Raw genomic sequence first — 13453 nt, forward strand, 5'->3', positions numbered from 1 at the left:
TTCGGCAAAATGAACTATTCAAGGATCTGGTGGGGGGTGGATTTCTGACGGGGGGACACCAGCTCTGCCTACAAATACTTCAGAACACCCCCCAGATGTCGTGTGACATTACACACGCTTCCTCAACACCCCCACGTCTAAGCCAGAAAACCCCACATTCTCCGGAGGGTTCACTCTCTCTTCTCACAGGAGCATCCGTGGCTGCATAGCCACCTGTACATCAGACATGGCCTCACTCTCTCTCTGGCCAGCTCTGTGTGCGACGCCGAACAGAAATACTTCCACTCCGCGTGGCTAAGAGTAGGAAAAATATACAACTGTATTTCAAATGCTTAAATTAACAAGATAGGACTTTTCCATTCTAACAAAATATCATACATTCGGTTTAAATGGGAGTTAATACCCAGACAGGCTTTTCCAAGATACCTGACGCTACTCGAAACTCTGTGACCTCACTGAGACGTGCCCCGGTTTTTCTGGTGGGCAAAGCGAGGCCGATCCAAGGTCTCTTTCCCAAACGTCAGTCCTGCTGCTTCCTTTTTCCCAAGGAGACTTTGGCTGTCAGCAAATCATAGCTTCTCTTCCCTTCGATCAGGAGCACACAGCGGGGCCGCCGTCGGAGCCGGGAAGGGCTGTGGTGTGAGCGGCCCTCTCGGTGCGTTCCTGTGCCCGTTGCCCCGAAGGGAGACCGTGATGAGAAGGAGATGAGCCAGGGGGGACCATCTGTACGCACCCCTCTTCTCTGCGGCCCCCACTTCCGAGGCACGTGACCTCAAAGTCAAAGCCGCCGCCCTGACACCGGCGGTGCTTCCCGTGAATGAGCAAAACCCAAGTGTCCTCCCCATTGGCTTCTCGGGCCAAGACGCTGGACCACGAACCGATACATGTGTGCGACCACGGCCACCCCCTGGATCCCGCCCCCCAAACCAGCGATGCCCCGTGCCTCCCGGTCACCCCGACCCCGGCAGAGGCTGCGGGCTGGGCTGCAGAGTGCGTCTCCGTGTGCCAACCCGAAGGAGGCCAGAAAGGCCATCTCCCCATCTCCTCCTCCCGCCTCCCCCAGCCGGCACCGAGGCCCCTGGACCCGCTCCCACCCACCTGCTCCCATCATCAGGAAGGGCGGCGCCCAATTCTCCAAACAAAAAAGCACAAAACAGACTGCAAAAGGCGTCTACATAATACTGTGCGTGACGGTCGGACGGACGGTCGGACGGCGGCCCGCTGGAGGAAGGCACTTGGTGAGCGGGGGGCACCCCCGGGGGCCGGGCTCAGTGAGTCAATAGCTTGAGGCGCGTGAGCCAGCTGACCAGCAGGGAGGGCTCCGGGGCCGAGGCCTTGGCGGCCTTCTTCTTGGCCCCCTCCTCCGGGAACGGGATGGTGGCGCTGCTGTGGAGGTCCGCGCCCAGGTGGCAGCGGCTGCCCCGGATGTAGTCCGCGCCCCGGACCAGCTGCCGCTCCGCGTGGGGCCTGGAGAACCGGTAGGGGGCCGAGGCGCTCTCCTCGATGATCGGGGGGATGCGCTCGTTGCTGAAGTAGCGGCAGAGGGCATCCTCACCTGGGGTCGGACAGAGACCGCAAGTCCGTTAGAACGGCCTAAGGGGCCCACAGCCCGCCCAGCCTGCTGAGGCCCTGTGATGGCGGGCACCGCCGCCTGCCCTCCCCCGGGGAGGGGCTAGGAGGCCTCGCTGAGGGGCCAGGGGCCAGCCCTCCCCCTCCCTCGCTGGGGGTGTGGAAAGTAGAAATGGTGGAGGGCCCTCACAGTGAGGGCCGCTTTCCCACCTGAGCGGTGACAGGTGGGCAGAGCAGAGACAGAGAGCCCGCCCTCCGGTACTTGGTTTCACTGGAAACCAAGACAGGAAGCCGCCAGCTCCATGCTCCTCCCCCATCGTCCTTCCCCGGTGTCTGCAGCATGCAGTGCATGCTTCTAGAACGTGTTCCTATGCTGCAGCCCCCCTAAGGAGCATTCAGGAAAGGGGGTGTGTGGACGGAAGGGGCCACATGCTGAGCTGTCAGGGGAAGCCTGCATGGCGGTTGTGCAAACTCAGAGACCTAAAGTCACCACAGAGGATGGTCTGAAGTTAAACTTTAACTAGAAGCAGTGATGGTGGGTAGTTACGTCCTAGGCCGGTATCTTCCCTGACAAGGTCCACCTTTACCTGAACTGAGCCTATCTGTCTTTTTACATCTAAAAGAGCATATCCTTGAAATGTCTGGGTAACTTGTAACTTCCCTTTTTCTGGAGCCCCTGGGGCACAACCTAATGTGCTGGGCGCCAGGACAGAGGCCTCAAATTCCTTCATTGTTATCATGTTCATTGTTTCTGCACCCACCTAAGTAGGTGTCTATCATTTTACTTTTTATCCAACCCCAAAGACCCCGTCCCCACCCTCCCCACGCTGCTTTCTGTCACCTCTCTAGTCTGTCACCAACGGATTCCATGGAACCCGCCTTCCTCCTTGCTGCAATGTATAAAAACAGGAAAACCTACCCTTCTCGAGCACTATCCCAATAAGCTGAGATACTGCTTCCCAGCAGCCGTCGACAGTCTGGCTCAAATAAACTCACAAAAACTCCCTGCGGGGTGGAACGTTTGTTGTCTTTCCTTCTCGCTAACAGTTGTGCCCTGAATGCAGGGCGGGCGCTGTTCACATCCATGGCGGGTCCTAACTGTTCTCGCTCTGCCACTCGGGACATTTCCCAGCGAGAAAGACTGGCTCGCCCGGGATGCCAGCAGATCCCGGGATTGGTGATGGGCGATTATGAAACTGAATAGAAACCTACAACGCAGGCCACTTCGGCATTCTTTTGACCATAACATCCTACCTCTAAAAGCATTCAAACATCCACATCCAAAGGTGCTTACTGAAGCATCATTGACGATAGGGACGGGGAGTGAATAAAAACAGAAAAAACCTAAATGTCCAACAAATACTAAATAAACAGGTGCTACAGCCATAAGATGGAATACTAACGCAGTTATTAAAAGTGTTCTAGGTAATATTCAGCTCACACAGTATTAGTGAACAACTCTTCCTCCCACCCTGCGCGCTTTTCCAAAGTGTATAACTGTACCTACGAAAACAACTTCACCCAGACTGCTTCTACCTGTTTCCCCGAAAATAAGACAGTGTCTTATATTAATTTTTTCTCCCAAAGTTGCGCTAGGTCTTATTTTCAGGGGATGTCTTATTTTCGGGGAAACACGGTAGGTTGGGGAAGCAGAATGCAGGGAGTTTTACTCTCTCGCACCTCCCAGATGTTCCTCCAGGACTTGATTTGCTTTTGTCATCAAAGGGCCGAAGTTACTCTTAAAAAGTGCCCATTGTCAAAAAGCCACTTGGCGGATGAGTTGATATAAAACATCCAGAATAAGCAAATGCGGAGACAGAAAGTAGCTGAGTGGTTGCCAGGGGCTGAGGGAGGAAGGCACGAGGCGTGGCTGCCCGCAGGCCTGGGGCTTCTTTTCCAGAGGATAACGGTGCTGGAATCAGAGATGGTGACGGACACAGCACGCTAAGACGCTACCAGAGAGCACGCAGGAGTTCCCTGCCCCAGGGGGAGTGCTGTGGTGTATGTGGATTCCCTCTCAGTAAAGCTGTGACCTTTCCCTTTCATTCTCTCAGGATCATACGGGGAACATGTGGGCGTGGGGACAGGGGGTCAGGTAGGTTTCCGTTTACTGATTTCACACTCCCCGCCCCGCCTCTCACCCCATCGCTCAGGATGTGAAGGCAATAAAAGGCTACGTCTGAGCTTCGGTGGAGAGAAGATGCTGACACTTTAAAATCCACACAAAGGACAGCCTGCCACCTGCTGACTGCTCCACAGACTTTCCCTGTCAGCCACAGTGTCCTGACTTCAGGCAGTGTCTCCTGCTTGCCCACGTTAGCAAAACCCAGGCAATATGGGCACGTGCGTGACAAGCTTTCCCAAGACCCGGGGAGGTGTCAGGGGATGATCACTCTGAAAGTTGGGCTTCCAGAATGTTTTTCTCCTTCCCTTCACCATCTAACGCCTGTGGATTCGAACCTGCCACCTGCTTGTTTTAGCCCTGCAAAAGCCATGTTAGAATGCCCTGCCCGTGCTCATAGGATCAAACAGAACTCGCAAAAAATAAGAATATTTACAAGCTTACGAATGCAACAATCAGCAACTAACTAAGGGGAGGACTGAACACAATTTCTTTTCTAACTGTAAGGACTCTCTAGCACAAGAAGGATTTGTGGGGGAGGGGAGATAATCCATGTTTGTTCATGAAAAACCAAACAGACTCCAATAATCATAAAATTTAGGATGAGATTGCATCATGAATAATTTACTTCTACTTGTTTAGAAACCGGACCGTTAATGTCTCCAGCCTTTTCAAAGTACACACTGCTGAGGAGGAGATGTACAGCCCCTAACAGGGCGGCATAATCCTGCCACTCCAGAAATACGCAGGGTCGGAGGCCTTCAGCATTCCTGCTCTCACAGATAAGACTACGCGGCTCAGAAAGGCTAAGTCCTCTGCCCGTTATCCCAGCTCCTTCGGGACCTGGACTGAGATCTGGGCCTGAGTCTTCTGGCTCCCGATGGGATGGGATCTGCTTCAACTTACCTTTCCTCCCGTGACCGCGAGGCCTGGCGAAAGGGTCCACGATCCCCATCCAGCTCCCGTCCGCGGGCATGGACAGCGGCCGGGGCTTGCCTGGGGAGCGGAAGGGAGTGAGACAGGGGGTGACTGGGTGGCTCAGACAATCATCATCCCCTTTATTTGGAATCTAGACCGCCACCCCTGCAGGACCACCCTCCCTCCAGCAGGAGCAGTAACTGGCTTAAATAAGGAGCATATCTGAAGGCATCGCGTCTCTGCAGCGAGTCCTGGGGACGGGGCGTGCTGAACTGGAGGCTGTGGGTGCCCGGAGCGGAGCCACCCGAAGCTAAAAGCCAGGCTCCGAGGTTTAAAAGCGGGACATGATCTCACCCCCGGGCTCTGATGCCAGGCGGAGCGGTGACTCAGCATGGCTGCGCTCCAGAGGCAGGATAAGGGTCTCATACTCGGAATGTCATTGAGGGTCTGTTTTTCTCGGCTCACCCTCAGCGCCTGCCAAACCCACCCGGCGGTGCCACCTAGGCCGGGGCGGGGAGGAGAGGGGCAGCACACAACCAGCACCCGGACAAGTACCGTAGGACGGCGTCTTCTGCCTCATCTTCGTGGGCAGAACGTTGGTTTCAACCGAATACCCGGGCAGCTGGTCCGAGTCGGCGATGGTGAACCTCCGTCGCCTGCTCTCCTGGTCCAGGAAGGAGTTCGGGGACTCCGAGCCCTTGGGGCCGGGTGCTGGCCGGTGGCATTTGCTGGGTCCCCCATACAGGAAGCTCCCGTTCTCGTTCCTGGAAGGAGTGGGCGGTCATGTCATTGCCCACGAAGGCCCTCCCCCGCGGGGCAGCTGCGGGAGGGCACACAGGAAGTGCAGACCACCTCCCACTGGGCAAAGCATGGCCTTTTCCATCCCCCTTGTTTCTCAAATACACAGAGGGCCTAGGAAATACAGGCAAATGCCGTGATCCTACTCTGTAAGTAGGGCAGTGTTTCCCAAACTTCTCTCATGATGAGAATCACCTGGTGGCGTTATTAAACTACAGATTCCTGAATCCCAACGAAGAAGTGTTAACTAGAATTTTTGGGAACATATAGGTAAAATTGTATACTTAACTATTGTAGTATACTTAACTAAAATTTTGTACTTAACTAAGTAAAATTGTATACTTAACTAAGCTTAGAGCACTAGTTAAGTTACCTATATGGTCCCAAAAATTCTAGTTTAGCACCTCTTAGTTGGGATTCAGGAATCTGTATTTTAACAACTCCACCAGGTGATTCTCATCGTGAGAGAAGTTTGGGAAACACTGAAGTAGGGGAAAATACGTGTCTTTCCTGTGTGCTCAAATGGCACACATGTACCTTCGAAAAGAGGGCACTCACTGGCTTCTGTGAGCATCTGTCCTACCACTCAGTCACCTACGTGGGTGGTGCAGGAATCTCGGGTTCAGCTGGGACCTGGGGAGCCATTTCTCTCAGGCCCGGCGGGTGTCTTTGCCAAGACCCAGATAAAAAGACCCCTGATGTGCAATGGAGCCGTGAGATGTGAAAATTATGTTAAAACCCACAAAGGGCCCTGTCCAGTCCCCGGCGGAGAGTGTCCATGTTCTGAACCAAGCACAGACACTGGCAAGCGCTGGCTCTTCGGTTGCAACTCCATCCTTTCTAAAAGTCAGCTTGTACTAAACTTTGAAATGAATTTTAATGGGTCCAAGCGACCAGCTGGTTACATGTTTCGCATTCAGGGAATTCCGCCAGGTGATCCTCGTAAAGAGTTACCAGACAAAACACAGATTCGACCGAGTCCAAAACCGTCCGAAGACCAGCCTCCCTGGGAAGTGTCCCCTGGGAGCTGGCTGCCTAGGCGCCCCTTCCCCCAGGAGTCTGTCTCCTTCCGCCCTCTGCAGCCTGACTAGAACTTCCCCCTCACAAAGCTCCCTGACGCTCCACTCCTGCTCTGCACCCATCGGCATCCTCCGTGCCTCAGACACTATCCTCATTAATGACACGTGTGTGGGGGGGAGCACGCATGTATATGTGTCTCACCGTGTAGATTAAAGCCCTAGCTCCTCTTCTCTTCCTGCTCACTACATGCATCACCCTCTGCCTTACCACTGCCCTGTGCCCGTCACTGAAACAAGAACACTCAGGGTTGGGAATTGGGGGTGGGGGGATGGGGGGGGTGGGGATGTCCTTCCTACAGTTTCAACAGCCCACACATTGACCATCAGTGAAACGCCTGTGTGTTGCATATGCAAAACCACCTGTTGCTTTAAGCACACTCCATGGCCATAGTACGCCAGTCTCTGACTACAAGGAAGAGTCCTATTGACCAAGCGGAAGGGACCTGCCTGGGAGAGTAGGGCACGGCGGGTGGCGGCGGGATGTACAGGTCCAGGATGGCCGGCTTCTCCTTCTTCAGCGAGGCGTCCATGGTGCTCTCGGGGGACTGCGACGTGGTGGGCGGTGGCGAGGTCTGGAACAGGAGCAGGTGCACAGGGTGGGGGTCACCTCTGGGCCCGCTCTCGGCCCGCCTCTCCCCTCCCCGAAGCCAGCGTCACCTTCTCCGCGCCCCACCCCCTGGGAGCGAGGCCACAAGGTCGGTGGGTGCTGACAGCTGTGGGCAGCATTCAGTGTGTGCTTCTCTCTGAGACCCTCAGCACTAACTGGGAGTCCCGAGCGACTAGATGCTTAGTGAGCATCTGGGTAGGAAACTGGGTGCCTGGGGTAAAATCCTAGCTCTGAGAGGATAATGTAAACATGGGCCTCCTGAAACGGCCATCCTGACAGCACCTCTTGCACAGGGTGGCAGTAAGGATGGGATGAGTGAGTGAATACAACCCCCCTACACACACACACACACACACACACACACAGGGAACACAGTAAATGCACACCCAGCGCTCTGTGCATCACCAAGTACCCAAATGGATGGCTTGAAATTACTGCCGTACCTTCCAGTTGAATATTTGGCAAAAAAAATCAGTTACATACAAATTGCAATCCTAATCTTAGAAAGGGTAAAGAGTATTCCAATGCATTGCTTTTCACCATGGTTTAAGAAGCAAATGCTAAGGACTGATGTAAATAACAAAACTCACTAAAAGTCTGTTTGCTTCTTGCTATCCCCCAAGACTGCCAGTTCTAAACAACATCTAAATCATGGATGGCTGCTCGCACCCTGTGGGTTATTCCCACTGCCCCCACCCTGACCCCCAACTCAGCCCCACGTGGTCTCTCTAAAGTTAGCCTTGAACCTGGAGGCCTTCTGTCAGTGTGCCCTGCCAGTGAGAGAGAGGGACCAGAATGAACTTGGCGCAGCGAGGGCAGCCCCAGCCACAGGTGCTCCCCAACATCTGCAACGTGGCCGGTGAGACGGAGGCGCAGGACTGTTAACTGTCTCTAAAGAGCCACCCGTGGCGAGCGGTTACTACACTGCTCGGTGCGAATCCAGACCGTGCATTCTCATACAAGGAGGGTCACAGAGGGATTACGTGTGCTCAGGCCCCTGACAATCTCCTCCCAACTCCCATCTTGCTTTTTGGGGACAACTCGGACCCTTCGCGCGGCCCAGGCCCTGTCCCCGGGGAAGGCTTATGCCCCCTCTCCCCCCGCCCCCGCCAGCGGAGAGGGACCGGGCACCTGCATGAGCGGCGGCTTCCAGCGCAGGTTTCTCAGGGGCGCGGGGGTAAAGTTGAAGGAACCCGAGGGGCGCTTCTTCAGCAGCAGCACAACTCCTGTGGGATTCTCCCTCAGCTTCTTCACCAGGTTCTTGAGCTGCCACCCCACCTGCAGACAGAGAACATGGAGAGAGGGGACTCACTCACGAATAAGGCAAAGAAATCAAAATAAAATCCATGAATGTGTCTCAAGGAGAGAGACACGCTGGTGAGCAAATAGATACCAACAGGCTGATACCAATATGTCCATCTGGGCACTCCTTAACATTATGGAAAAGGGGATATAAAGTGAAATTTTTAAAAATTCAAGCACAATGGCTTTGGATTTAATTAGAAGTTCTAGAGGGGGGATATTTAGTCTGAATCACAACGAAAAACTCACCACAGTCTGCCGGTTAACCTGGATGACTTCATCGCCAGCATGAATCTTCTGGGATCTGTCTGCAGGAGACTATTAGAGAGAGAAAGAGAGACAGAGAGAGAGAGAGAGAGAGAGATGTCTTATTTTTTAAACTTTATATTTCTTTCTGATTTTACTTCTCCTTTCTTCTGTAGACCATGAACAATAAAAATATAATTTTCTCAAGAAAAATTACACGATGTACTGCGTTCCCTGCGACTACATCGTCTGTAACACCAGGCAAACAAGTAGTTGTGTTATCTTTTATCAGGGGTCCGTTATAACAGATAACCTGCCAGTTACAAGAGCCGGGTCACATCACCTACCAGAAGTGGGGCACATTGGACACATGATGAGCTGACCAAAGCCATTGGTTCATCTAAAAGACATCTTACCTTTCCTCTGTGCAAAGTTAATCTTGTGAAAGCTGGCCCACTGTATAACATGTAAAGACCATCCCACCTCCCATTAAGTGATTGCTAAAGCTAAATCTTACTGTTACTCAACCTTGTTTTGCAGGAAAGATAAGCCTTTGATTTCAAATGATGGTCAAATGTCACCTAAGCCAGAGTATTTTATTTGGTAAATTATGTAACTTGGCTGAATCCCCAACAATTGACAACTCTCTCCTTTAAAAAAATAAATAGCACCTGTGAACATGGTGGGGATGGGGGTTCTCATCTAAGCTCAAAACACACTTGGCTTAATTTTCTCACTCAACCGTTGTGACAGGCTCAGCAAGAAAGGAGCAAAAGCAGCCTGAAACTGAGGAAACTTTCCCTCCGGTTTATCTAGGTCCAACACCAAGCCCGGGTGTGACTGCTGTTTGTAAAAAACATGCCACACGCTGCCATGACAACCAGCAGTGCCTCACCTGGGAGCCGAGCATCGTGGAGAGCGAGGGAGTTGGCCTAACTCCCATCTCCCTCCAGAGGCACTTAAAAATAGATGCACGTGTCACTGCTCCTTCCTGCCCTGCGTGTCAGGTGCTTAACCCACAGCGACAGACCAGCTTTTCCAGTTCATCTTCCCAGGCTAAGGATGCTTTTAAGGTAAGGTGTCACATTCTCAGAGATGGTCTCAAAGGCCAGGGAGTCCCTGATTACAGATGTGCAATCTTACACAACAAGCCAGTGTCCTGAACTGACTCCCCCTGCTAAGGATCTGCATGCATTCATTTCTCAAGTGACCAACCAAGTGATTAAGAGCTGTGCTTGGCAGAACACTGGTAAAGGGAGAGCCCGATACCAAACGTCTCCCCAGGGCCAAGGCCCGTGCCTATCTTCACCAGGAGGCGGGCTGCCGAAAAACGATGCTTGTTCTGGTTTGCGGCAGAAGGGTGATGACCTGAGGAAGAATGTATCCGTTCTTCAGAAGCTAATCTGATGCCCACCACATCTCGGGGGTCAGGGGACACAGGAGTATGTCAAGACTCCTGTAAAGGTTTTGACCAACATAGGAAAAAAAAAAAAAAAAAAAAAAAAAAAAAAAAGCCTGATAGAGAATCACTAGATATTGTTTAGTCTGACCTTGGAAAAATGATTGTGGCTTCTCAAATAACCTAAAAAAAAAAAAAAAAAAATAGGGACTGGAGGATTGAGACGGCCCTTGGCATTGCTGAAGCCTGGAATCCAAGATAGAGGACTATGGAAACCAGGGGTTTGGCAATGCAGTGGCTGATTCCTGCCCACTCCCACCCACCACAGGCTTCCCTGAATACATTCTGACTGTGAAGTCAGAAAGAGCACTTTCAGCTAGAAAGCTGCCCCGTGGCTGGCATTGTCATCAGCATGAACGGTAGGATGTCCAGAGTAAGCCCATGAGCAGTGGACTCTTCCCTAACCTCCCACCCTCACCTACAAGTCTCAGCAAGTGCTCAGCACACTTCAGGAACTTGGCGAATGCGGCTGAATGTCTGAAAGAATGAGTGACATTCTCAAATGGATCCCCAACCAGGATAAGACGGGTGTTCATCTTTTTTGCCTTGAGCTGGATGGAAACCACCTCTCTCAGGATGACGTGGGTACCATCTCTCACCAGGATCAACTGCCCTGAATCAGCCACACGGTCTGAGGAGTCTGGTAGGAATTCTAGGAAATGAATCATGACATTTGACGTTGCTTTTGATTCAAAAGCAACTTATTTAGCCTCTCATTCAACTCTCATCCTTAAAACAAAAGGGGAGAGGGGGGGTGCATTTTGAAGACAAAAAAAATCTGTGTGCCTCCTGGAAAATTATAGTGTTCTACATTTATAGCTAAGGTTGAAATGGCTTCAAGACCAGAGAGAATTTGGAACCACACAGGTCTGGTTGTTAGTTCAATCACCAGATCACCAGTGAAAAACTTCACCTCAAACAACTGAAATGGCATTCACCATCCTTCTGAATCATTCCAACCCTAAAACAATGCATGAGCAGTACAGAATATATTCTTGTCATGGTGCAGCTGAAATATACAAAATACCAGATAAAGAGAAGAGATGAACTATGTAATCTTTATGCATTTTTTGGCACCATCCCCAGCCTAAAAGCAGTACTGTTCTTGCCTATCAGGTCAGGTGGTATAAAACTTCCTAGTGATGCCCTGGCCGGCTAGAGTGTCGTTCCGATATGCCAATGTTTCAGGTTAGATCCCTGATGAGGGCACATACAAGAGTGAATCAATGATAGGTGGAGTAACAAATCAATCTCTCTCTCTTTCTCTCTCTCTCTCTCTTCCCCTTCCCATGTCTCTTATTCATTTAAAAAAAAAAAAAAAACCTCCCAGTGGTTCTCAGTGTAGCTCAACAGAGAATGCTTAAAGACACTACCATCTTCTACTTCTCCATCTGCCAGAACCACACAGTTTATCTATAATTCATTGACTGCCTTAAGCAATGTCATTTTCTTACCACAAAAATCAACCGTGTGTCACAAACTCTCATCGAAGTTCACGCCATTTTATTTTATCAAAAGACCTACAGCTGAAGCTCAAAATTCAACACATATTTCCACCAGATTAGAAAGTCCATACCAAACTTCTTCTATTTTAAGAAATCATTTCCTCTTGTCTTAGTTGATTAAACGGTAGATTAATTCCACAGACACAGGCTTCCTTTACACAGATCCTGGAAGCTAGTCAAACACTCTAAGTTTCATATCAATGTCACTTAAAAGCTAGCCATATTATAGGTTGCCAAAAAAAAAAAAAAAAAAAAGCATTCACTTAACTCTACTTCTCACAAATTCAAAATTTTTGAAGAGCTATAAAAAAAATACCATTCATGTAGCCGAGTTTCCAAAAGAAAGGTGACAGTGTACAAAGTCTCTTGCAGTAGAAATAGCCTTGCTCTTCCCTATTCAAAGGATAGGGGGGTGACCTAAATTTCATTATCAAGCCAAATATTATGAAACTAGAGGCCTGGTGCACGAAATTCACGCATGGGGGGGGGGGGCGATCCTTAGCCTGGCTCTCTCTCTCTCTCCAATCTGGGACCTAGAGGAATCAGGCCTAAACCAGCAGTCTGACATCCCTCTCACAATCCAGTGGCTCCTAACCACTCAACTGCCTGGCTGCCTGATCGCCCCTAACTACCTCTGCCTGCCAGCCTGATGGCCCCTAACCGCCTCTGCCTCGGCCCCTGCCACCATGGCTTTGTCAGGAAGACATCCAGTCTAATTAGCATAATGCCCTTTTATTAGTATAGACACAACTCTATAAAAGGAATCTGCTATGCCAACATCCCAAAATAGTTGCTTTGATGACACATAAATTTCACTGAACCAAAAAAACACACCACATTTTACACATATGCTTACCAATTCTGTTGAGTGATTCTCAACAGCAAAGAGAACATTGTTTTTGTATTCACGCATGAACACTTCCAGAGAGCAAAAGGAACACTGAACACAAGGAGGTGGGGGTAAAAGCTGGGCAAGGCACATGAGCACGAGCAGCGAAGGGCAATTTAAATAATACATTGGCAGCAGCTGGCGACGAGCTGCGTGCACTAGCCACAGACAGAAGCCACACGGCACCCACACCCTCACTACAGACAACAAAACAGCAGGCCCACATCCGAACGAGAAGCGTGGGTCTCTGTGTCTCATCGGTTTAAGCACCCAACAGCTCTTACACGGAACGGACAGGCACTCACGTTCTCCGTGGTCCCGGTGATCACGTGCAGCCCATCGTAGGTCGACTTGATGTACATGCCCTGGAGGGAGTCACAAACACATGAGCATTCAGAAACGCAGCCGCAAGTGGGACTTGAACTTATCCAACATTGAAGGCAGGCCCTGCAGAACAATACTCATTGTCCGGCCTCCTGGAACATTGTGAAACACGACCCTGAGAGCCGTGGGGACCGCTCCGCCAACCGAAACACCGTGAAAGCAATCGGAAGCGGCATCTCTCTGATGTGGTGGCTTGGGTCCCAGGCACCCCGAATTCTGCCGTGACTCTGGGGACTTGGAAGGAATCTTCTCAGCCCCGCAGTGTGAATGAGGCTTTTCAGACGAGGACGGTTCCCTCCTGACCACCTTTGTCGGCGACACAATATAGCCGGTTACACCGGAGATCAGCAGTCGTGGCAGGGGACTGCTCACGCCACTCACAGCCCAGACCAGGATTATGAACGAAGATGGTTACTAACACTTCAGAGGGAGTAAACGAGAAGCAGGCACCCTTCGTTTTTAAGATGCATACTCTCCTCCCTCGAGGGCCTGCGAGGCACACTCAGAAATGAATTTGCCATGTCATTGAGGAGGACACATTGCTGCAGTTTGACGTGTCCGTTATAAAAATGTTC

General features: G+C 51.2%; 1 protein-coding gene across 1 annotated transcript in view; it reads right to left on the bottom strand.

Annotated features, from left to right (window-relative positions):
* Positions 1-295: 295 nt before the first annotated feature.
* CNKSR3 (CNKSR family member 3) overlaps positions 296-13453 on the bottom strand; it is a 70291-nt gene continuing 57133 nt past the window's right edge. The window contains exons 7-13 of the mRNA XM_084889404.1: positions 12800-12859; positions 8645-8713; positions 8225-8371; positions 6934-7058; positions 5165-5373; positions 4598-4687; positions 296-1555 (exon numbers count right to left, since the gene is read on the bottom strand). Of these exons, the coding sequence (XP_084745530.1) occupies positions 1269-1555; positions 4598-4687; positions 5165-5373; positions 6934-7058; positions 8225-8371; positions 8645-8713; positions 12800-12859 (987 nt within the window). The 3' untranslated portion in view covers positions 296-1268. The remainder of the gene's footprint in view (positions 1556-4597; positions 4688-5164; positions 5374-6933; positions 7059-8224; positions 8372-8644; positions 8714-12799; positions 12860-13453) is intronic.

Source organism: Pipistrellus hanaki (genome assembly GCF_964339955.1).
Source record: "Pipistrellus hanaki genome assembly, chromosome: 7".
NCBI lineage: Eukaryota > Metazoa > Chordata > Mammalia > Chiroptera > Vespertilionidae > Pipistrellus > Pipistrellus hanaki.